The following is a 26940-nucleotide window of genomic DNA, read 5'->3' on the forward strand; positions in this document are numbered from 1 at the left end:
TCCGCCCGCGCAAATTTTCTACACCGTATACCAAATAATTCCGCGGAGATGATCGGCGGTAGAACAAACCGAGGCAATAAAGAAAAAAGATCGGACACAGAACGAAGGAGGGAGAAAAAAGAAAATGGAACGAGTAAAGGACGAATACCGAATAGCGAAGACTGAAAAAATAAAACTGAAAGAGGAACGGGCCTGAGTTGCTGAGATACAGGTTCTCAGGAATTTACAATTCACGGTACAGTGACTCTGTATTCCGAAAATGAATCGTCCAGCGACGAGATGGCATTTAGAGAAGGGTAGCGAGCTAAAGGTTTTCTTCGCCCAGTGTCTATCCGGGAGTAAATTACGGGTTAGGCTAATGTCAAAATGACGGTTAACTTTAAGCTTCTATCTCTAACCTGGTATTGTTCTAAATTGTTGGCGCCCGAGAAGTACTACTTTGGACCACAAGGATGGGAGGTGCATAACCCAGGTCTGAATTCGTCAGGACATATAAGATTTATATCGAGGGCTAAGAAAAAAAGAAAGAAAAAAAAAAAAAACCACAAGGGCTTAACGCGCTATTCAATTTTTGTCCTGACATAATTAGGACCTATACCCCTCAAAAGTGAACGGATTTATTGAAAAATTTGAAAAGTGGCTCGCGGTCGAGTCTCGCATGTGGTCCGATCGCACATCGGTCTTGTCGAGTGTTTCGATTTTCCAGAAATACATCCCTCCGGATTTTACTGGAACCTTCGAGTCTTCCTCGCTACTGGAAAGGCGATGTTCTGAAAAACCAGATTCGATTTTTTACTTTCGTTCGATTTTTTTTTTTTTGACTTTTTCGCGGATCGCTCCTTTCCAGTTTTGCAATCTACACCTCGACATGTTTTAGTGATTGCTCACCTCCCCGAAGCGAATGCTTCCAGTTTTGATTCTTCAGAGATCGAGATGGCAGGCGAGTGAGGAGGCTGGGTACATGTAATAATTAAATTGACAAACTCGTATTAAACATGAAGAGGTAGAGAGTGGGAATTCATCCGACGGTTTTTCACGTGGTGGGGAAACTGATGGGAGGTTTAAATAGGAGGCGAGGAAGAGGCTGGACCGAATTTTGGTGAGAAGATGGTGCACGGCCGGGTGATCCTCCGGTCCTCATCCTCTCTCACCTGATCCTTCCTTTATTTTTTTTCTCTCTTTCTTTCTTCTTTTCATTTTTCTTTCTTTTTTTTTCCCCCCCGATTGTACTATAGCCGGTACACGTTCGAATGAGCGACGGTGACGCGGTACCAGGTCGTAATAACAGGAGAGCCTCCCCAACCTAGCTGATGACTTCATTTGAACTTCTTGGCGCCCGGCCCTCGGGCTGGACCTCCCTGAAAGAGCCTCAAATTATAACACCGACGAAATCTGGACCCGTGCAGAAGAAGAATAAGATAGAAAAGAGAAGTAGGGGAAGAGAGCCGAAGAGACGAGGCGAAAATACAACGAAACCGCGTGCAGCGAGACCCGCGGGATGTCAGAGACGGGATATATTGCAATTTTCGGGAACGGGCGGGTATTCAGAAAACGTTTAAAACCCATAAACGTTTCGCGGACTCTTCGTCTCATTACGTATGCAAAATTTTCAGTTTTCGAACCGCTTTATAACGAAACCGAACTTCTAATTCTGACGTACGATAAATATCCTCGATGGCGGCACAATTCGTATTAGAAAAACCGAAGGAACATCGGCTGTCCTCCTTCCGGAATAATCCCATTTGCAGGATACGCGACGCATGGCGCAGCGATACGCTCACCTACGTAGGTACAACATACGGACGGAGTGAGGTGAAAACGTGCGATGTTTGACGTGCACCTTGCCGCGTGGACGACGAGGTGGGTTTGTTAATCTCTGTTTGTCAGGTGAAACGAAGTGATCAGTCCGGAAAACGAGAGACCCTGAAAATATGTATGCAAATATTTGCCCAGTCGAAGCCGAACGCAAACTCCGAAGGTTTTTAGTCGAACTATAGTTATATTCCTCTTATCCTCGTCGTCAGCCAACGATATAGTATACACACGCGTACCTATGTAATACGTACAGGCAAACGTGTATGTTTCCTACAGAACACTGACAGTCCCCGCACGTTTGAATCACCGCAATAAAAACCAGGATATTATTTTTACGACGAAAGAGGCTAAAAGTTCTTAATCCGTTTATCAGCTTCCCAGGAAACGAAATCTCAAAGGAAATCCCAAAGGAATCGACGATTTTACTGTGCGTACAAGCTATAGCGATGCGGCGCGTGGGAGCCGTACTCAAAATACCGAAAGATCAAAAAAATAAAAATACACAAAAAATCGAAAGACCTTTTCCCTCCTCAACCTCTCGCTCTTACCTTATAGCCGTCTTTCTTTTTCGTGAAAATCCTTTTTTTTTCCCTCGGGATTAAAAATACCCTCTCTATTTTTCTTAATTCTCTTTACTTCGCAATAAAACCTGCAGCGCGGGATAGATACAACGTTGAATAGAAAAAAATCTCGAAATTCCCATTCTATTTAACGTCCCGCAAGGTATTACTTTATTATCATCCAGAAGCTATTTTTATTATACAACCCCTAAAATCTTCTTCCTACGTACAATACTTCTCTACAGGTGAATGTAATGAGTAACTTGAAAAAAAAAAAATAAAATAAGATACAAAAAAAAAAAATAAGGAGGGAATTTTTCACGAACGGTAATAATTTTTCATCAATTGCACGACGACGATCATCACGGCGATGATGAGAATAACGACAGTTTTGAATTATGGCGTACAATCTTCGAGTGAGATAATAAAAAATTACGAACAAGTTGTAGTATAAAAAAAAAATCCTCTATTATTTCCCCCCGAGTGATACACATGTATACCTTCTTTTTTTTCTCGTATTTTTTATTACCGGATTTTTGTACCCCTGACTAGCGTTAAAACATTTTGAAATTAATGGTGCTCACTTCTTACAGTTTCATTTATATTTCCGAGACACGGGACTATAATATAGGTGCTTTGTGTGTGGGTATACGTGAATTCGAGACTGCTGGAGGAGCAGCTGGAGAATTGAAAAATCCGGAAACACAGACACAAGTCGCAATTGTCGAAGCCACATGCCGCGTTTGCTCTTGATCCTTCATAGAAGCTATTCCTGCGATAATGCTGCTCCTGCCGTTGGTCCTCACGTCGGTATTGGTAGTAGTTGGTAGTAGTTGGTAGTAGTGGTGGTGGTATTAGGATGTAGATATAAGTATATAGGTATATCTGAGTTGGTTATATTATACGCCATAAGAACTGATCTCTGTAACTCATCTCGTGCCTTTGAGCGGCACTGGGGCCCCACCATTCGTGTGGATATTAGGGCAATTGTCGTGCCTGATTCGACACGGTTCTGAAATAAGGCCCCTGCGGCCTGACAGCGGACCATACAAAGCCGGAACGGGCCCACCGACCCCCCCCCCCCCCCCATTCTCCCCCCATTCTCCCCCCTTTCCCTAACCTCCTATATATCCAACTCAAACTATACCCGGCTAACTCCTGCGCACACATAAGTCCGATATCCTCATCTCTTCTCCTGTTCCACTGATTTTTCTTATTCCTCACCCGCAGAAATTCCAATATTCCGCGTTTTCGAGATCAGTCGTTGGACGGAGTGGTGGACTGTTTGAAAAAAAAAAAATTAGCGAACGATGAGCTCAAAATTTTTCATGAATTTCTATTCCATTTTTGTCGATTTTGAGGAAACTTTTTAGCTCGAATAAAATCATCAGACTGATTTCAAATCAGATATATTTTCGAAACCCTTTTTTCATCGAATTATATGTGTCATCTTTGACGTTGTTTGGAACAGTAAAAGCAGCAGCAGCAGCAGCAGCAGCAGCATCAATTCTGGACCTCCGCGGTTTCAAGCGGCTTCGTGTGAAGTCCGAGCAAAGCTATTATCCCCGCTGATCTACCCGACCAGTGCAGTGCAGTGCAGCACACCTTTTACTTCTTCACCCTACGCGGTGTATGGTAACGGAAACTGGTCAGAAGTGGTGGGTATACCGACCACCGACTTCAGGTTCATGTAATAATACGTGTAATGCCTTCCTAACACGCTAAATAAATCGCCCTTACCTCCATTCAAATATTATTTCTAGACGATGAAACAATTCGAATCCTGTTTCCAGAACGACGACGATCGAAGACAATTGAATTATGACTGCGTATTTTTCGTGCGACTCCGGTAAAAGCGGAATTTCAATTGATTTCGTCGTCATTTTTTTTTTTTCTTCTTTCTTTCTTCGAGTTCAAAGTATGCGAAGGCGCTAGCTGAGGCGATTCTTCGAGGTGTCGGTCTCTGTATTAAGGGGGCGGGTCTTCGCCGGTCGAAGAAGAGACCCAAATTATGACGTCACGTAGACCGCACACGTCGCGCCCAAGGTGAGCCGAATACAAAACAGATTGTTAATTACGGTTAGATGCCCAACGGGAGACGAAAAAGGCGGTTTATAGTTCGTACCTATACCTACCGACCTACCCTTCGAAAATTATTCCGTCTACGCAAATTGGCTGTAGCCAAAAGCACGAAAAAGCCCACTGTAAAATCACGAGAATATATCGCCAATTTATATGTACACGAAACCGAGAAGTGAAAAAGAATAGTGGGGGAAACAAATTCGGTAGAGAAATAAAACGAGTGGAAAAAAAGTAAGAAATAAATTGATTATACAGGTTACAAGAATGGCAGGAGGGCGGAAAATCTCCTTTAACTTTTATAATCGAACAGTTGTTCTGCAAAGTGACTTGAGTGATTGGTTAATTCGAAGAGTGTATTGGGTTTAGAGGGTACAAGGGCAAAAAAAGGAGAAAGGAAAGAGGAGGAAGAAGAGAAAGAAAAAAAAAAAAAATTCTGAACGTCTCTATTCACCTCGATTATGAAAGATCGAAAGCGGTAAAGTTGTTAAAATTGTAGCGTCCTAGATACACTATATTACAGGATCATGAGGTGGGCGTTTTTTTCCTCTTAGCTTTTTTTTCTTTTTTTTTTTCTTTCATTTGTGGCGAAATAAAACTACCTAAATGAAAATATGAGAAAGAAAGAAAAAGGGAGAGAAAGACGGAAAATTTATACATCGAAGTGAAGGCCGCAGAAAGGATCCCGTAGAGAGGATCGGCTTCATTCATGAAATCCTTTATCTCCCGGAAATCTCCTAAAATTGGTTCCCACAGGGCGAAACAATAACATACGATATATCTATAATGTCTCACTGCTGCGTATGGGTAATATACCTGCCAACACTCGATTTTTATCTACCATATTTCTATTTTTCACCAAAAAACGATGTTCACGTGCGATTCGCAAAACCAAAATACGAAACGAGAGATATAAAAAAAAAAAAAAGTAGATCGTCAAAGCACGAGATATACAGCTTTGAAAGGACCGCGTGCGGGACGGATATTTTACGTGGAAACCTGAGGTAATAAATTCTAGAACGCTTTAGGGTTAGAAATAAAAGCAAACGAATCGAAAAGGAAATAAAATAAAATTAATTAATGATTATAAAAGCGCGTAATGTGAATAACGAAGCGGTTTCGGTATAATGAATGTTTATGACAATGCTTGGCTCTATTTCAACCGCTCCTTGATCCAGGTGATTAGCTAAATATCAATTTTCTGTAGCACAGTTGAAATTTATTGGTCGAAAAATTTATCGTCGGAATATTTCGTACGTGCGATAACGAAACGGCGAAATATCGGGTGCTTCGTAAAAATTGTGTACAGAGCGTAACGCGAATCAGAGATAAAAATTGAAAATAATCAAATCGAAAGAAAAACTTGAGCCGAGTTTGAAAGGCGATTTGAATATTACCTGCCCACGTTTCGCCTAGTCCAAACAAAATTTCGAATCGTCAAAGAAGTGTTAATTGCGTTATTATACGGGCATTACAATGCGGAGATGTAGATAAAAAAATGTACAGACGTGTACGTGTATGTATAAAATGTATTGTCGGATTATTATATGCAATGATGCGGCTGTATTGAGACGTCGATCTGTTGATCGTTGATCGTTGATCGTAAAGTCAATCTTTAAACGCACGCTGCAGACGTAATTCTTAGACGGTTATATATAATGGATATAGATATACGTATATTTATATGTACATATAAAAGCGTCACGGGGGTGGCGAGCGGGAGGACGAAGAGGAGGACACGGAGAAGAGAAGACGTCGGTGATCGAACAACCAATCCGATGCCCGATGCTCGATCCCGAGCTTCGGAGATCCTTGTTCCCGATCACCGATCTCTGATCGATTATAAGATAAAGTTCTTATCCTGGAGGCGTAGGTATGTACGTTACATCGAAGATATAGTCGAATAAAGAGACCACCGTGCAGCTGGGAGCAAAGAGAATGATAGAAACGAAAACAAGAAAACTAAAAAAGAAAAAAAAAACGTACGGATGCGAAGATCAATTGGGTGCGTATTAACGGTATGCGAATGTACGTCCGTAATTATAAGAGACTCTCGCAATTATAAAAGAAGGTGTGAGAAAAGGCTGGCGAGTTTTGATAATTCTTTGCGACTGTTTTGTTTTTTTTTTTTCTTTTTTCTTTTCTCTAAGGTTAACTTTCACTCGATGGTTTCGTCAAATATTAACTCGTCACACCGATTGGACTCGCTATAGCGTTCGATTTAGCAAATAATCGGCGATGCGTTTTTACCGAGAAAGGTAAAAAAAAAAAAAAAAAATAGAAAACAAAAAAAATCAAAGGCTGAGTGGATTTAAATTGGACGCTATACACCGAATTGCGTGGGTGTTAAGATCCTAATCATGTGTGTACGGAGCGTGTAAAACATCGCCGATTAGCCATACTGGGGTCCACATCCCCACCCCGAAGAAGGGCGTCGTGTTCGTAGGTGGCAAGATTTTAATCGGTTCAGGACCCTCGGGCCTTCGAGAGTGAGATAGAGTTGAAAGAACCTCGGACGGAGTCTGAGGTACGCGCTGTATAATACGTCGCCCTCCACCCCCGAAGAAGAGGAACGAGAAAAAGAAGAGTGAAAATAAAAATAAGAATACAAATAGAAGAGGAGCGAGGAGAGAGATGAAACTATTTCATAGCGTAGGAATAGAGAAAAAAGAATATAGTTGACGGAGAGCCGAAGAGGCCCGGGCGCCCACGCGATGATGGTGTTGGTCGACCGAAGACGTCAGGAGGTGGCAATGAGCAGGGAACCGCCTTGGCTCGCCACTCCGCTCCACCCATGAACATTTATCTTATTTTCTCATTTTATTTATTCCAAATCCCGTTGGAGGAAACCTTTTGTCGTAATACCCGCTCATGGAGGACGCGACTCCACACGACGATGCCCGATGGACGGTGGTTATGGTGGTCCACGCAACTTCTCTTCCTTTCGTTATTCCACTCATCCCTTCCATTTGTAGAAAGGCAACTCTCGTACACGCCTAATATCTAGGATAGATTGTGGGAAAGAATTTCGTCCGACAAATATTTTACGTATATTTACACGAGGGTTGCGATATGTTCTCGACTTTTGGTCAACGGTGTCGAGTCTACACCCCCAAAAATCGATACCCGATCGCGACGAAAGCGAAGAGAAAAAGTTAGAAATCTAGCCCAAGTTGTCCCTCGTCCCAATAATCTTGAATAACTTTTCTTCGAATAATTCGGAGACCGATAAAATGAAGACAAGCTGCCGACGATTTTTCCCGAACAAACGAACATTTCAAACATCCTGCGGAACCGTCGTCAAATTTTGAGTACAATCTACGAATCTGCAGGGGGAAAAAAAGAATTCTCCAAGTTACTTTCGGCAGTCAGCATTGATTTACGGTGTGAAACTCGAAAAATCGTAGAGGATAAAAAAAAGAAGTATCCGCCCGTGCATGTAAGGGATGATAATTTTCAGCTTGATTTTACCGATTCTACAGTTTCTTTATCCCCGGAGCTGTAAGCTGGTAATAGCGATGTTCGATACAATGAAAAATGGCAATAATAATAACAACGAGAGAAACAACAATAACGAGCTGCTATGATCCGGATATGGATACGGTTATTGATCTCCCTTTATCTCTAACAGATTTTCTACTTAAGCGAGGTACAAACGTAGTTTTGTGCGTGTTGCAAAGAAATAACAACGAAAAAAAAAAGAAGAAAAAAAAAAAAGAAGCCGCTCTGATCTTCGGAAGCAGATCATCCTCATCCCTCTCCCTTATGTATATATATACACGTATACGTGGGTACCGGGTACTTTGCTCAACAAATTGATCACGCCTCACCGAAACCGAACAAGGCTTGCCTTTTAGAGACTGAACTATGAGAGCTGAGAGCAGAAACTGAATCCATCTTTCTCTCCCTCCCCCCCCCCCCCGCGCCCCCCTCTCTCTCTCTTTTCACCTGCAACAGTAATAAAAGCAGAGAGACGATCGGTTGCAAACAACCAGCCTACGCGGGCCCGCGCGCGATCGGCTCAATTTCAATGCCTGCGCGATGTTTAATGTATCGGTAACAAAACGGATACCTGCGCACGGAGTGAATATTTTTTATGTTTTTTTTCCTACTTTTCTCCGCAGTATTTGTATCGGTGCCTACACGTACACGCGGTACACGCACGCGTGTACCTACCCGTCTTTACAAGTGAAGTTCGATAACTGGGAGTCCCAAACAACATTGGGGGTATTATGGAATTACATGGCTTTGAAGAGTGGAAACATCCCGCCGCTGAAAGTTTTAGGGTGGCGAACAGAAGGCGGGCTGTCATTTCCCGTTGGATATTACAGATACGTTTACCATGTACGCGTACAAGGGTTGTAGTTATGTGTGGAGTAAATCTGGGGGGCGTATCGGGATAATAGTACGTACCGTGTACCGCGGCGTTCAAGTGTCGTATGTTTTCAGGGACCGCTTTAAACGTTTTGAACGATTTCCATAATATAGGGACGTCTTGTTCTGAAAGATCGGCCTTTTGACCTCTACGGTGAGATTTACAACATTTTCGGATCAATTACGGTGCGATCTCTCGAGATATACGGAGAACGTGCTCCGTGATCGTATTGAAAAAAAAAAAAAAAAAAAAAAAAAGAGGAAAGAAAAGGAATGAAAGCAAAATGCCATCTTTCACTGAAATCCTTCTGGAACTCGAAACGATCGAGAATGAATTTCGGAAAAAATGAGAAACGATCATTTCCGGCGTTCGCCGTCAAAGAAAGGAAGTGGGTGGAAGAAACCGTTGTATTGTTATAAACGAATGTTTTATATAGAATTAGGAGATGAATGTAATTCGTTATTCTATATTAGTATTTACCAAACCCGCTGCATATCATATGCAGAGTGCAGCAGATATATACCTACGTACCCACGTATACGGGGGTATCGAATTTTGGTGCAACATGCGGTGGGTGGAGAACGAATGAATGGGTTACACATAATACATATATATGTATATATATAAATTCGGTACTGCCGTACGGTATAAAAGATCGCTAATGCGATGAGAACACCCCATCATTAGCCATTATGTTGTCCCATGCGAAGTCCGAATGGGTGCCTCAAAAAAAAAATGGAAAAGAAAAAAAGAAAAAACTTAGTAAAAAATACCCAGATGTCGCAGGCACGCCCAGTCTATTCAAGGGACCTGAACACCATCGTTTCGATATGGGAAATGCATACCTTTTTATATGTATTATATATCTATATAGGTGAAATGAACTTTATACGCATGTGTGTACGTAAGCGAACCGATTATCTGACGGTACCAGCTAGCTATGTATTCCTCCTACTCTGCAACGTCGCCGGTGCAGCTTTGGTGTGGATGAAATGAAATTGAAAGGGTTTTTCTCTTAGCCCATTTTCTGTTCGGCCCTTGATCAAGTATTTTCATCTTCATTTGATTCTTTTTTTTTTTCTTTCATTGCGTATAATCTACAGGGAAATATATCCAGTACAAAACCCATAAAGGAGTAATTAATTCTAGTCGGAAATTGAAAGTATTGAAACATGCCCTTTCGTAGGGCTGAAAATTCATTAATTCTTTTCATAAATGGTGATCAAAGAAGGATCTAAAATCCGGATGCAAAAAAAAAAATAAAACTGATGTTCTGAAGAGACAGAAAAAAAATTTTATAATATCACTAACTACTGGTAATAATTAGTGATCGATATTTCATATTAATTATCGAATTTTAAAACGCACAAATGTCGCTGTCGAAAAATGAAAGAAGTTTTAAACGCACGGAGAGATTTTAAGATAAGCTAAATTTGCATAGCCCCTGATATACCTGGAGATAACGTATAATTTTTCATATAAAAATTCACGATATTACGATATACGTGTATTACAAGCATTCCAGGTTGTACCAACTCATTCGAGAGTAACGCGAAAAATTTTTCATATACGAAAATCCTTGAAATTGTTTCGCTTTAATATTGAAATTTTTCCCACAAAACTTTTCCAGCGGAGTTCGAGGTTTTCCCCCGGAGCAAGCTCGAACGTTGAACGGCTACAACGTTATTTCACGTAATATTCTTTGAAAGATTTTTTTCAAATTTTTTTTTTTATCTTTCCATTAGAATTGAACAACCTTGAAATCGATTTCCCCATTTTCTACGTACATTCTATCGCGCGGATATTGAATTAAAAAGCAATCCATTACTCGCATAACGTATAGACTAGAAATAATTTCATCCAACTTCAACGGTGAATACCTCATGGAGAATACCAGGGCGTGAAATTGTCAGAAAAAAAACTGTATCCGATCGAGTCAGTGCGGTGTATTAAATGATCCCTGTTCCGAGTCAAAGTCACGTCTCAATTAAAACTCCCAAAGGACCTGCGGGATCGGGACTCGGAGCAGCAGCTGCATAGCGTAGTGTGTATATATAATATATATATAGAAGTTCATTTAACAATTAACGATTTTCACAGCAGTTTCTTTACGGTATAAAAATCGTGCGGTTATAAACTGGTAGTATTTCGCGGAAACGGATCGTCGGCGCGGCGTCGGGTATTGGTCGGTATACATAAAATAAATATATATAGAAAGTCTTCGGTAGCTCCGTGATGATCGACCAGCAAAATATATCGGGAGCCTGTCCGAGTGCAATCGATTATCACACTCCGTTCGCGCTACGTTTTTACGCCCTAAGAACCTGAAACGTGTAGATAATCCTCGATGGATCGGAAGAGCGGCCCCGCGATGCTCAAATTCCTGGTATAAAAGGGTACGCGATCAGGACGCCGCGTATTCGGGACATCGTATACAAAAAAAAAAACCATCGTCAAATGAGAGGAAGAAAAAAAAGAAAAGAAAAAAAACAGAACAAAACAAAACAAAACAACCCCAACAAATATCACGTCTCGCGGATAAATTACCACGGTATACATCGCTTGGAATATGCGTCGTACACGTATATAACGTATTATGTCTACGATCGATCAACGCGCGTTTAAAAATGATCTAATCGCGATCTCGCGCCGCGTCTTACATCGCGATTAATAATTTATGTTCGTTCACACGTTCGACGTGTCGTCGCGATCTTCCGCAAGGTCACGATCGAAGAATGAAGAGTATTCTGCTCTACGCGTTGGTCTCCTTTTGTTTTTTTTTTTCTTCTTCGTCCACAAGATCATCACCGGTACAACTACGCCGACGAGCGTCTAACAATGAAACTATACAGTTTACAAATCGATTGTTAATCAAATCCTGACTTAAGTATACGATATAAGGGATACGCAGGGTAGAGCTGTGGCTGCCCTCGGGCCGAGATCTTTAAAGAGCAAGGAGATAGGGACCCCGAAGGACATAAATATTCATCGCTCGTTATGCAGCCCACGCAAGACGTACGCGATGCGTTGTAATACGATGCTCTATTTTTCCTTTCTTTCATCGCTGTCCTTTTCTTAGTTGTTTTTTTTTTTTATTGTTGTAATACAGATCTTTAATTATTTCCGTATGCAGGTCGGTGGTCCTCTGAATCCTCGGGGATTTTCAAACATTCGATTTCTTTTTCGGATTGCACGGAAAAAAAAAAGTGAAGAATAAATAAAATACCACCACGTATAATGTTTCCGACACGTGTGCGTACAGTTGGACAGTATTTATAACGAGTGGATGCCAATTAGCATTGTCGAGTATAAAAAATATCGGTATGAGGTCCTACGGTAGGAATTAGGGAACGATTCTTAGCGACGAATCGTGTACATCGTTGAATCGTCGGGGTATATTTTCTTTCTCCGCTTCTGCTGCTGATGCGGCTGCTGCTGCTGCATTGCTCGGTGATAGGATGATCGAACGATGAGATTGTATCGTAGCTCGCGTGCCAGTGTCGCCCTGAGTTTGATAAGTAATGTCTTCCGATAGGTAGCTAACTGGTCGGTGGTATACGTATAGCTTGTATAATATAATACACCGCAATGCATACACACACACACACATATATATATATGAAGGTTTCAACGGCCGAAAACTCTGACGATGCGAGATCCAGAAAGTATAAGAAATCCTGTCCGCGAGGGGACGAGTCGACCGATAATATCATCGAGATACCTGACGCGACGCTTTGAAAAAGGCTCCCCATGAACTCGGACCATACGGTACAGGCGACTGCTGGAAACCAGCCGAAAACAAAAAGAACAAAAAGAAAGAGATAAAAAAATAGGCATATAAAAAGCTTAGGAGAGTTCGGGGGTGTTTTATCGATAGATGTGTAATTGCAACGTTTTTTTATTTCTTTTTTGAACTTGTCGAAAAACAGTCACGTGACGTCGCCAGGGTTGTCATCCGTACGAGAAGAATTCAATATGATGAAACTTGAAATCGGTTTGACGAATGATTTTATTCTCAACGAAACCGCACGGTTTATTTGGTATTTTTTCGTCGGAGATGTAACGTGATTGATGTATTGTAAAATACGGAGCGTAAGTTCTCGATCTGGTGAAACCGCCCTTGAATTAATTGGATATTTACCAGAACTCCGAATCGAAGAAAGTAGTTACGTGGTTTGTTCGAATTTCGTTAGAAAATCGAACACACGAAACTCTTAGGGGATGAAAAGGTGTTGCGAGAGTGTTAGGGAAGAGTTCTTTCAACCCCGTCGAAAATTAAGTTCCTCTTCTCGGCTAACGTCAAATTTTATTTGTACGTGTGACGCGTGGATTCTTTTCCGCCGTTGCGATAATAAAGGTGAGTGTACCAGGGGGGTCGGTTTCTCGGTACGTAAGGGAGGGAGAAAAAGAGATAAGCTTCAATTACTTTGATTGACTCTTCGCGAAGGGTGCAGAGGGACGGAAGTGGTGGAGGGATATCGAGACCCCTGAGGGGAACGAGAGAAGTAGGGGAGATTAAATCCCGCCCACCGCCCCGTCACGTGACCCTATAGAGTCCGGCCTCCTCTCTCGCCGTTTTGCTTCGAGCCACCGAAGAAAGGGCCACCACCGAAGAAGGGTGCACTAACCAGACTTCCCTCGTACCCTAAGGACCGACTTACCGAACCTCGCAACTTCCCTACCGAGTTCCTCGGATACGCGGGAAGAAACGCTCCGCCACGCTTTGCAGTGTGTACGCAGGAAACACTCCGGAACCGATTGATTGATTGATTGATTGATTGATTGGTTGCTCGCTCGAATGATTGATCGATGGAATTGCTTCCAGTCTTGTAGCCGGACACGTCTAAACGGCAAAAATACCGTGACCCAGAGAACGTCGTCTCGTCCCGACCGTTCGACGTTAAGAAGAAGCTCGTCGTCCGGATGGAGAAACTTTACTCGCAACCCCTTGCGATGAGATCTGAAGAAAGAGATTCGGATCTACCGCGGGGTAAGATGAAAAATCATCAAAGTTAGGGAATTTCAGAGTACCCGAAGAGGTAAAGTATGAGTCGCACTAGATAGCGTTGTCCTTTCAAAATTTAGCATCGTGAAATGCACAAGCTTTCGCGCAGTCGCGATCATGATAATTGGCGTCAGTGGCGGGGAATCTCGAAGAGACCACTACACGCGAGAAGATCATCGGCTGTATATATACATCTAACGGACGCGCGTATGTATATAATACTGGTTAAAGGAGAGAGAATAGCGAACAGAGAAGATAGAATGCACAACAACACGGAGGTCCCGAGATCTCCGTTGAGGATGTTAGATATCTTGAAACGGGGTGGGAATGTGGAGGTGGAAAAGAAGAAGGTGGAGGAGAAAAAGTAGGATGAGAAGGCGGAGGAGATGGCGATGGAAATGTGGTCTCGGTTACGTTATATACATTGTGATTGTACACATATCTATGTGTACATATCCCTCGGTATTTGTATCGGTGTTTTTGTTGTGTAAATACGTGTGTATATATACGTGTACAAGTACCTGCTGGGTATGTGTGCAAGCGATGGTGGTGATGTCGGATGCGGATGGTGGTGGAGAGAAGATGATGACCGTGGTGGGGGTTGGTTCTTCGCAGCCTCCGCCTGCACGACTCTCCCCCGAAGGCAGAAGGTTAGGAAGGAAGGTCCCCGCGCACTGCGCGAGTCCATCATAGACACACCGACAGAGACTTGACAGCTCCGTGTTATAACAGAAAATCAGCTTCCCTCAATACGCATTTGCCAAACCTAGCAGCCGCCACGTTTTCCTCCTCGTTCGTCCTACTTGTCGTCGTCGTCGTCGTCTCATCCATTCAAATTTCCATCCCACCAACCCGACCGACCAAACCATCCATCCATCCATCCAGCCATCCATCCATCCATCCATCCATCCAGCCATCCGTTCGTGAAGCCAACCAACCGACAACCCAGTCAACCAACAAACCATTCATTCACTCTCTATCTATGACCCAGACGGGAAGTTTGTCCTTAGCCACTATCCAATATACTCACGAACAGACTATTTGCGCTCAACCGTCCACCGTCGTGCGTGGACCGAAATTTTACAATTTTCATACCTTATTCGAGAACGAACCGCCTAGCCGTAAACGTAACGCGAAAACAACTCCGATGAAAAAGGAACTATAAGTAAAAAGCGAACGAAAAAAGAAAAATAATCTTACGAGGGTGGAAAATTTTTTTACCCCCTTTATCTCGAATGTTAAACCGGTGAGATTATTCATCGCAATTCGTCAATCGGTACATCGTAGTTTGTCTCATTTGTTTTCTTAGCGAAAAGGAAATGAATGTCCACGGTTCGTGTTTTGCACCGATTATGGCAAATTGTGAAACCCGTCGAAGTGATTGAAACAAGTGAACATAAAACCGAATATTTGACAATTTCAAATACCCCGAGGAGATGTAAAACTAAGAAGAATCCATCGAAGGACGAAACGTAATCAGTGAATCTCGAATCAGTTGAAGCTTCGATACAATGACGGCAATAAAAACGTGGGTGGATTGTGCGTAATTGAGTGGCGAAAAAACAAGTAACGAACAATAATATATATTACCTCATTTTTGTTGTTGTTTTTTTCGTTTTATATCCGTGCCGTGGCGCGGATAATAATAAAACTCGGTATAGAGGCTACCGCTACTCCTCTCGCGGGGTCTTTCAAGTCCCTTCGGATGCACCGAGATTGCATCGCCCAGCATCCAGTGAATCAGTGACGAGCTCTTGAGGGCTGTCAAAGCTACGCCGGTCCCCGAGGCTAGTCCTTGACGCGTGCCACGTGCTGATCAGAGAAGCCGCTCCGCGACCCGGAAGGGTTGATTCCCGGCGAAGAGACAGGAGAGGAGAGATAGAGAAAGAGAAAAGAGAGAAGAGAGCGAGAGGTGAGAAGCTAAATAGAAAGAGAGCAGCGAAGCCGAAGACAAAAAAAGAAAAGAGAGGCGGTTATATACGTCATCTCGTTAAAGTGCGGAACGTATCGAGTGCAACCAGCAGCGGCAGGAACAGAAGGTGGCCGCAAGAAGTATTGCAAAATTTTTGATGACATACTGAGGAGATGACAGGATGCCTACGCCTCCACGACGATGTCTACCGAAAGGATCAAATACCTATATATTTGCCAGATTTTATAAGCTGGTGTTCGTCAACCTGGCGATATTTTTATCGAATTATAGGTGAGCGCACAGAATCAATATATACGGATTCATCTTTTTTCCCGTGTTATATTTCGTACGAAAAAAATCTCAAGAAAATCTTTGAAAGTATATGAAAAAAAAAAAAAAAAAATGAAAATGAAAAGAAAAGAGAAAAAAGAAAACTTTACCTGAGCCAAAGATTCTTGTAACGTTTACACAAGAATAGGTGTACCGGGCAAAGACATCATTATACCACTGACTGCAGAATGAAACGGAGGGTTGGACTGCCTTGACGTGTGACTAATTTTCCTTAGGTGAAGAAATTGACGACCTGGTAGCGCCTTGCGGAAAGAATTTGTCAATAGAGGCGTTTCTGATTCCTTTAACTTCCGTTATGCCTAAAGCCATCGGTCCGTCCTTCCGTCACCCCGTAAACAGCGATAGCTCTTTTCACCCAAGAATCCGAACAACGGAATAACGCGAAAAATTAACGCAATTCACGAAATAATTCGTATCCACGGCGATCGCCGAACAACACCGCTGCGCGTTGATCGGGGTGCGGGTGAAATTTTCAACTCCAAGTCTCGATCCGGAAAAAATCGCAGTATCTCCATGTGACTTGGAATTGAAAATGGAAAAATTAAGGGTTCAAAGTATTACCATTGCGATGTCGAAGTGTACCGGTAAAAAAATCCGTATACATCAGGGTATAGAAAACACGACTATACACACCGTAAAATGTTTATGGATGTATAAATACTGTCCGACGTACGTATACATACAAACTGTACACGGTAGTGACAAACAGCTTCTACTTCGATAATAAATAATCCTTCACCACGACAAGTTGACAAGACGACGCGGCATTGAATTACCGACGTGTGCGAGGGGGGAAGGAGGAAGGAGGAGGGGGGCAAAGGGGTAGGGGGCGATATAACACTCAATAAAGTATAGTTCACGAGCCACACGATCACCACCGACTCTTTTACGAACCGTGATGCACCGCGCGCGGTTCTCCATATCCCCCGACTAACGACGAATCGAACGTCACGTACAGTGCTGTACCACCGACGTGAGATCATTCTTATGACGTATCACGTACCGACGCTACTCTCAATTATTTTTCAAAGAGCGAGGGATTTTTCACGTACCTCGGAGATCTCGAGGACCGCTAAATATACGAAAACCGCATGAAAACGGAACCGTAACATCCGTACTTACGATCGTTCCGTACTTACGCGGATGTTGTTCGAACTTTTTCTAACCGACGATATATTTGTATCGTACGTAGCTTGTAAATTAGCCTAATTGGAAATCGTTTTACCCCGCACGCGTGCATCATCATCATCATCATTACGCGGATAATGCGATAACTGGTTCGAACTCTAATAATTCCGCTTCGCTCGGTTAGAATCTTTACACTCACAGGTATATGTATACCTATGTGTATCGGGTTTGGACTCGCGAGGTGGATAGCACGTTAACCAACCTAACTTGGAGACCGACCGGCTGCTCCTAATTATGTGTCGTTAAAATGTTGCATATCAGATGAGGAAAGTGGTTTATTTTCTGACAGATTTACGGGTAAATTAAAACGACTAATTAATAATTAGACGGAAGAATAATTATGGTCAAGATTGCGATCGCGCGTTATACAGATGATGCCGAATAGAATATTATCCACTTTCTCCAACGGTGTGGATTCTCATTTTATTTTCGTCGCCTAATCTTTGCGTTGTTTTAATAAATTATTATTAATAATCGGTGCGTGCGCTGTGCAGCTACCAAGCATTAGAGTCGAAAAACAGCGTGTGCCGCTGCTGCTGCTCCTGGCAACGCTTAAGATAAACCTTAAGAGCCTCTTGGACCGTACCCAACTTATCGTCTCTTTGAATATTCGCACCTTTCGACCTTCGCCTCATAAAACATTCGGAGGAAAAACAGACAGTCTTCGTCCATCCGTCGGTAGTCGTGGGTATAAGAAAGTTATAAAATGTGCTCCGAGAAACGAAGACGATTTTTCGAATTTTCCTTACCACATCCAACGTTCGATTATACATCTCTATGATCCGATAGACTCGTCGAATCGCAATTTGATTTTCCATTCGCGAGAGAAAGAGAGAGAAGGAAATGAAACGAAAATCGCGGGAATGAGGAGAATATAACGCGGAGCATTCGAATATTTCGAAGACGTTCGAACGGTCGAACGTCTTCGAGTTATTGAGGACCCCATTACGGCTACACCGCTAAGTCCCCGCTATCTTTCGCAGCTATTAATGATCCGGGTAAAGTAGATTAATGATTTTAACTCGTCCAACAAATTGCCCGACACCATTATACATAATTCCACACCATAACCATGAAATAACTTCGGCTCTTTATCCTCGTGATTTCTAGTTTCAATATCAGCCGAATGAAAAGGAAGAAGCTCTGCGGACAAAAAAAAAAATAAAATAACGTATAATTACACGAAAATTGAGATTTTTTTTAATCTTCGCTGGATTCATTTTTCATCGCACTTTTTCTTTTCTTTTCCTCTTTCGAAACCCCGACGCGGACGGTAATCGAATACCGATGATCGTCGCGAGGCCGCGATCGGTAACAGGGGGGAGTGCTACTAGTTATAGCGGCGATAGAATTTAATGTTTATTGAGCGAGAGAAATGTTTTTCGTAACACCCGAGGCGCGACGGTTACCGATTTGGTGAACGATAACTTAAACGATAACTACCACCTCGCCTCACTTCACTTCTGCAACTTCGAGGCATGACCGGGCATGAGCATATAGACGTGTTTCCCTATAAGTTTTTTTGCGTCATTCAAAGGCCTGGAAACTCGTCCGGCGGGAGGAGAGACGAAGATCGGGTTAGCGACGTCGGTCCACGTTGTATAGAAATACGTCCTCGTATTCGTCTTCTTCGTTGTTATATGTTTTTGGAACGACCTGCGCGCAACTTGCACACACCGGACTGACGTCCTTCGGGTTCCGTCCAGTTAACAGTTCAGTGCAGTGTCCTGCCGAAGGAGAAACGTACACCAAGAATCCAATATGGCGGAGATATTTTATTCACTCGAGTTTCTGTTCGGTTTGGTTCTCCACCTCTTTATACCGTGCTGCTATAGAGATGCGAGAAACACGGAATTTCGCTTCTCTAACGAGGAATACCTCGAGTGCAAGGGAGGGGGATATGAGGGGGAAAGCAATGCCGATCGGAGAGGAGAAGAAAAAAAAAAGGAGATGAATCGTCTTTGAAAATGAAAATTCGTTGAAAACAAAAAAGAAAAAAAAAACAAACAAAACGACGACGACGACGACGACGAAAATAAAGTCTTGTATCGGAGAGTTTGTTTTTTTTTTTTCACGTTTTTTTTATGATGGTATAACACATTTTTAAATGGTATGGTATTATTTTAGCCCATTTGCGGGGCTCTGAATAATCGAATACAGTGGAACGGACACCCCGGAGAAGCTGTGTTCGTGTTCCCGATCAGGAATCCGATAGTCCGAGATTTTGGGGGGAGATCATCGCATACCATACAGAGGAGGAATGTCCCCCAGTCGAATTCCCGAACCCTAAAATCACTCAAACGGATCGTGCGCGCCTTCGCGTGGGAAAATTAGCTCCTGGTGTCGCTAAAGGGTTGCCTTATAAAGAATGCGCGCTGGTATCGTTACTCCGGAGCTTACGGGTTATCATTTCTGTTGCAAAAAATTTATACATACAAATAACTAAATACCTGTGCCACTTTTTATAATTACAGAGCGGCCTGCCTCATGAGCAATTCAGTCGACGATTGGGCAGGTGGAAACGCAATTGTCTGCAATGGTATTCCTGGACTGACAAAAGAACAACGTGAATTATGTAACAGAAACAGTGACGTAACGGTAGCGGCCCTTAAAGGACTTCAAATAGCAGTTTCGGAATGTCAACACCAGTTCGCTTGGCACAGATGGAATTGTTCATCCCTTACGACGAACAGCAGGAATCAACAGAGCAGCATACTTCTGCAAAGAGGTGAGCGCACATATATGTACACGGTGTAACCACCGTTCCCTTTGTATTCACATTTTATTTCGGGGTTGATTTAGTGGCTCCGTTATGAGTTTGTCATCGCACAACCATATCCGACGTCGAAAACCTGACCCAATTCCATAATGAGATAGAAGAACGCGTTACGGTGTGACAGATAAATTTGTCCTCGTTGTACGTGACGCGTTGAAGGAAACATATATTTCGTTATGCTCTCTAAAACTGTGGTAGTCTGGGACGTCTTGAAGTAAAAAAAATAACAAAAAAAAAAAAATAACAAAAAAAACCTAAATAAATAACAAAAAAAAAAAACAAAAAAAAAAACAAAACACACACCAGATATTTTTGAATGTCCACGAATCCTGTGTTGCTGCTGCTGCAAAGTCCTCCAGATTTAAAACTGAACGCTCCGACACGCCGGACAACGAGCGCACATGACCTGAAAGCTTAATAATATGTATAAGAAACTTCTAGAACGGGGACAGAATTGCCGGGAATAAAAGACATCAACGTAAAGAAAAGGAAAAGAAAAGCGGGGGCCACGTATCCTTATCCCGAGAATGATCGCACTCGTGATCCTGATTCTCCTCCTTCTTATATTCTACTCCTACTTTATCATCTGGTTTTTTCTATTCTCTTTTACTTCGTCGCTCGGTTGTTTTATACGGAGGTGTTGATTGTCTCTATCGCGAGGTTTTTACTACCCTACGTGAGTCCCTTACTTCCTGACCCTTGGCTCCGTATCCTGGACGCGTAAAAAGTCATGTGGAAAAAATTCTCTTCAAAAACGATGACGTTGTTACCGAACGAAGAGATAATGAACAAGTTTGAATTTGGAAGAAAAAAGTGACACACTTCTCTCGAGTTCTAATTGACACGTCGCAGGTTGGTCGACAGTTTCGGTCGTATCATGAGTATTCGAAAAATGAAAGGCCGGGAGTCTGGAAATGGGGATATATTGCAGAGAAAGTGTTCGAAGAAGTGACAAAGCCAAGCGATTGTTCCACCGATGTCGCGCACCTAGTTGCGGGGCACCCGACGACCAAAAGGTGCCTCAGTGTGCGGCTCGATGTACTATACAGAGTTGTAAAGGTGCGAGAAGGTACGGGAGAGAAAAAGGAGAAAATAAAAACCGAGTGAGAGAGAATTAGGTGTGGACGGTTCGGTTTTTAGGTTTTTAGGTATACCGGCTGTATATCTGCCGCAGGGGATGATTTTTCCGTAACGGTTCATGAAAAAGTGTGGCTAATCGTTCCTATTTCTGACAATAAGATTTAACCGTTCGCGACGCAGTGGATCCTAAGGCATAGGAGTAGAGCTGATTGTAGTGTAGAAAGGATCGACCGATTTGCCGATTATTGAGTCGTTATAGTGAATCGGGGATCTAAGGGACTGCGGAGTGGAGCTCTACTTGGCTTTCCAGGAAGCAACGCCTCTTCCTTTTCATTGTCAGTACAGTTCCTTTATATAAAAATCTCTCAATAACCACCGCGCGAGAAACGGTCGTATAGATTTTGTTATACTACCATCTAAACGCGTTTTAGCCAGCCAAGAAAATTCGAATTCAGCTTTACTGCTTAACGTTCCACGTTCCCCACGTCCACAAATCCACCGTGTCAAATTCGACAGGGTCCATCTTGTTCCCCTCTGAACCGAGGAGAAGAAGAAGAAGAAGAAGAAGAAGAAGACGCCGAAGAACAAGTAGAGTAGGAGTTGGAGGAGGAGGAGGAGGAGCTGCACAAAGACACTAAGACTGACTCTAAAAAAGAGGGAAGACCTTATTTTACATAGGTTTTCGAGGACTCAGAAAAGGCGTTCACCGTCGTGCGTAGTGACGGTGAGCCACGAACGTCGCGGCATCACCGCGTCGGCTCCCGTGAGTCGTTAAATCCCCGGTGCTTTCATAACTCAAGCACGAAGAGTCGGTAAACAACTTAATATATTACGAAAATACACGGGCACCTCACCTCACTTACGTCAGGGCCACACACGTGCACTATGCCGTCTTGAAGTTACTTCTAGTACCGTATAACTTGGACGAAAACCTAAAATCGAACCGACCAAACTAAACGACCGGTTTCAGCATTCATTGAAACATTATACAAATAAACAGGTTTTTTGATAGACTCCAGATCACTTCCCTACTTCCATCTTTTTGCGAATTCGGTTTCAAACTTATTTTCCACCACATTCTACATTTACGACCATAAAGCACGCGCCCGTAGAAACGGACTACGACCAAAAAAAGATTCGAAGCGTGTCACTCGGTTAGCGCGTTTATAATGGATAGGGTTTGAAACGAGACGAAAATAAAAAGGGGAGCGGAAGAGTGAGAGAAAAAAAAAAAAACGAAGATTCTCGGTGTGTCTAAAGCGGTGGAAAATCCGGTGACAGTTGATCATCGACGATAAAGAGTAAGAAAGAAGAATTGAAAGAAAAAAAAAAAAAAATGGAAAAAAAAAAACAACAACAAGAAAGAAGAAAAAATTTTTACGAAGCGCGCGCTGCTCCTGAAGTAGTGGATGTATAAGATGAAGATTCGGATCAAGATGAAAATCAAGATAGAGTCTCATAGCCCATCAACCGATGCGGACCATCCCTGAAAGAAAAAGAAAAAAACTATTAAATCAAATAAAATAATGATGAACGAGAAGCCTAATAATCGTTTTTTATCGCTCGAATTTAGTCACCCTGCAGAGATTCCAGAGTATTACATCAATTAATGCGCCGATATAATCAGAAATTGATTAATTAATATCCCCAACGCTGTCTTCTAACGTGATGCGCGCTAAAATACCCGATCGGAACGATCGCCGAGAGGATGTAATAATGGCACATAGGTATAGTTGTAGAGGTTTCGAAGCGTTGAATCGTTGAGAAGAAGAGAGCTGATGCTGATACCGATGCTGATGTTGCCGGTGGTGGTGGTGGTGGTGGTGGTGGTGGTGGTGATGTTGGTGGTGGTGCTGGAGAGGGTCCCGGAGAGACGTACAACTCCCTGGGGAGGATTTATTGCTACGTCGACGGGTACCGCTGCTGTCCACCAGCCCTGGTAGCTATCTGCATTAAAAAACAGTTGCTGCCAATACCCGTATATAGGAGAAGACGTACGAAACCCCTCCCACCCATGGAGATCCTTATACGCAGACCGGACGAACGAACGAACGAACGAACGAACGAACGAGCGAACGAACGAACGAACGTTGCTTTCTGCTTCTGCTTTTGCCTCTACTGGTGGTGGTTTCTGTTTCTGTTTCTGTTTCTGTTGCTGGATGAGTAGCTCGATCGGCAAGAGTTGAAACTCCGTTGAACGTATCAACAGTAAAAGACTCGAGAAAAGAAGAACGAAGATATCTCCGAAGAGTATACGACGGCAACGCACTACCGCGAAAAAGATGATACCACCACCCGTAACCAGCTACCATAAGGCGGGAGATGATAATTCCTGTTTCAGTTTTTTATCGATCAAATTCCTGGAGACTGTACAACGCGTGGGCATTGAAGTATTATAGTTGGGCGAGTTTTCTCCCCGGACAGAACTATGACAAGGATCGTATAGGGTGATGGAAAATTCATCGAACCGCGTCATATTATTGGCAAATAATTAACGCCGATGAATTATCAAAACAACTTTCTTTTAAATGAGGATAAGATACTCGGTGATTTGTGTCACACTTCAGGTATTAATTCCACTGTTAAAGACGACGCCGCGATTACCTCGGGACGTGTAACGGAGGTAACAAATCCTCGGTGGTTCACTCCTCAGCATGAAAGCTACAGGCGACGTGTACTCTGCACCGAATGGACGGGAAGAAGCGACTGGAGAAGTCAGCTTCTTGGCGCTTTTGCCGGGATCTCATGAATAGTGCAAAACTCCGATGGTGAAGTGCCACCGCAGCGAGCTCCCGCTGCTGCTGTTGTTTCTGTTTCTGTTTCTGCTTCTGCTTCTGCTTCTGCTTCTGCCTCTGCTTCTGCTTCTGATTCTCCTCTACGACCGCATTGTGTATTCCACCGCGTTCAGGGATACAGAAGGTTGGGGCTTGTGTCGTATCGTTTGTAAGTTGACAGCCACCACTGCTGCCATTCGATCCCGGGTTGTCCGTCAATTCACGTCGAAACGTCGTCGCGTCTCGTAGCCCTCTGCCATTCGATCGGTCCCTCCTTCTCTTTCTTCTTAATTCCCTTCCTCTTCTTCGTCTTCTTCTTCTTCTTCTCCTTCAGGACATATTCTCCTTTGCCAAGAGAAAAACTTTAACGTCTGACGTAGTTACGTTATTTACAAAGTCTCCCGCAGTCACGTTTCCAAATGTTGTCCGGATGCCCGGTTGCATCGGTGAATATTATGCGAGTAAAAAAACACGAAAACGGATGAAAAAAATTCAATAAAAACAAAAAAAAAAAAAAAAACGAAACGAAACAGAGAAGAGATAGCTGGCCCACCCCGCGAGGAAACGGTCATCTTTTGACATATCCGACTTAAGTAATACTTCTGCGGACGGTCTGGTCCGCTGATGGCTGTCCATCCGAGCTCCATAGTACGAAGGACTGTCGTCGTTCGGAAACCGAGCGACGAGGGACAGTCGGGCAGATTTCCTTCTAAGGACTACGTCTCGTAACTTGTGACTGTCTACAGAACTCTTGAAGCCGCGTGGTGCAATTTAGTTGCAATTTGCTACGCCGTCACTTTGTTTGGACCTCGCGAGTCAGAGAACTGTTACGGACAGAAACTCTCATTCGTAACTCAAGAGCCACAAGCTTGCTGATTTCTGCGGCAGCCGTTCGCTCTTGGGAAACTCCTTAAAACCCGTTCAAAGTATACTGCTAACGATACACCGATATCTCTTCGCCGCTACCGTCGCTTTTATCACGAACAAACAAAAACTGGATATCGAACAACCCCCCAGTCAATCTCCTCTACGCGCGCAATCTCTTGACGCTCCGTTGTTTCGTTTTCTTTTTCCAGGTTACAGAGAAACAGCTTTTGCCTACGCAATATCGGCGGCAGGTGTTGCTCACAGCGTGGCCAGAGCTTGCAGCATGGGTCGTCTGGTATCTTGCGGATGTGATCCTTCGAGTTACAAAGGTCGACCTCCGGCGAAAGCTCGCGGCGCTCAATGGAAGTGGGGTGGTTGCTCCCACAATCTTGACTACGGGATAGAATTTTCTAAACAATTTTTAGACTCGCGCGAAAAGGCCGGCGATATCCAGTCGACCGTGAACTTGCACAACAACCAAGCTGGACGTTTGGTAAGTCTGTGAATAAAAAAAATAAATAAATAAAAAAATTGTAAAAGAAAGGAGGCGCAAAGAAAACTACACGTGTACAACACTTCGTTTTTTATTTCCCTCGATTCTCAAAGTGTCCGGAAACGGAGGGCAAATTGTATTCGCAAAAAGGCCGGAATTAACCCCTCAATTTTCAAACACTGCACGTTCACGCGTCACGTCCACGCACTTTCTTATTCAGCGTTGAATAATTTTTTAACCGAGTGTTCTCGGTCTCTTTTTTTTTTCCCTCGTACTTTCTTTGTTTGTGTTCTGTTCCCTAACTTTTTACTTTTTAACGGCCCGCTCGCGGCCTTCGTACCTGCCCACCGCGTCTCTTCGGGTCCATGCGTCTCTTCCTCCATGCTTTTCAGCCCTGCGCCTCGCGCTTCACGTTATTAAGACGCGGGCCCCGAGGCTGGACCACCCAGCCGTAGACTCATTAACTGTTTTGTACGCGACACCTCTTTGTCTAAAAACCTCATCCCCCATCGCGCCATCCCCGTTCCCTTCGTATCCCGTCCCGCGAGTACACCCTTGCGAGGAAAACAGATCCCACCGAACGACTGTGAATGAAAATTTTTCCAATTTGTTCCCGATCGAAATTCTAAAGTCACGGTTTTCTCACCCATTTTTTCCAGGCGTTAGCGAGCAACATGCAGGTTCGCTGCAAGTGCCACGGTATGTCTGGTTCCTGCGAGTTGAAAACCTGTTGGAAGGCCGTACCGGATTTTCGAATAATCGGTAAAACGTTGAAAGATCGTTTCCGAAGCGCGATATTGGTAGCCCAAAGTAATTTGGGAAACGTAACGCCCCTGAATAGAGTAAGAGGTTCTCGTAGACGGAGACCGGAACACAGACAGAGGCAGAAAAAGCATCACAGAGGTGGCGGTAGAAAACGAAAGCCAAAGGACCTAGCCAAGCAACTATTCTTCTACCAAAAATCACCAAATTTCTGCGAAAGGGATCAAGCTGCCGATATTCCCGGGACAACGGGCAGACGTTGTAACAGAACGAGCGCCGGTGGAGACGGATGCGCTTCCTTGTGTTGCGGAAGGGGTTACAATATCGTCAGACAACGTAGAACTGAAAGATGTAACTGCAAATTCCATTGGTGTTGTTTCGTCCAATGTCAGAATTGCACCGTCGAAGAATGGGTAACCGTGTGCAAGTGAGATTTGAAAACTAACGATAAGACGAGAAGATGAAAAAAAAAAGATCATTCTGTCGGTATCATCATCGGAAAAATAGAGAGACTGCGGTAACGATATTTTTTAACGTATTAGAAAAGAAGCGTAAAGAAAAAAAAAACAATCAGTTTCCTGTACGGTGAATATTGAAATGACTGTAAACTGAATGAAATCATATAGAATAATTAATTAAGAAAATAAATAAAAATTTGATATATTGAATAAAATCATTTCTGTAAGATAGTACATAATAATTTCCGGTATATGCAATAGAAGTATACCCATATATATATAGATGCTTGTATTTAGGTAGTATTATTATATTTTATTCATCATTTTCTAATTTATTTATTAGACGACTATTTAATATTTAAATTATATATAAAACTGGCGATGTATACACGTATATAAAAACGAAAAAATAATAACAATTATAATGACTAATTGCGTAGTAACC

At 43.0% G+C, this 26940-nt stretch overlaps 1 protein-coding gene across 1 annotated transcript; it reads left to right on the forward strand.

The window, feature by feature from the left end:
• Nucleotides 1-14507: 14507 nt before the first annotated feature.
• LOC105692199 (protein Wnt-10a-like) lies at nt 14508-26535 on the forward strand. Its single transcript, XM_048652138.1, has 4 exons — nt 14508-16037; nt 19760-20013; nt 24992-25275; nt 25935-26535. Exons 1-4 carry the CDS (start codon nt 15928-15930, stop codon nt 26466-26468), a joined length of 1182 nt encoding a protein of 393 aa, XP_048508095.1. The 5' UTR covers nt 14508-15927; the 3' UTR covers nt 26469-26535.
• Nucleotides 26536-26940: the final 405 nt, after the last annotated feature.

This window comes from Athalia rosae, chromosome 3, assembly GCF_917208135.1.
Source record: "Athalia rosae chromosome 3, iyAthRosa1.1, whole genome shotgun sequence".
NCBI classification, from domain to species: Eukaryota; Metazoa; Arthropoda; class Insecta; order Hymenoptera; family Athaliidae; genus Athalia; species Athalia rosae.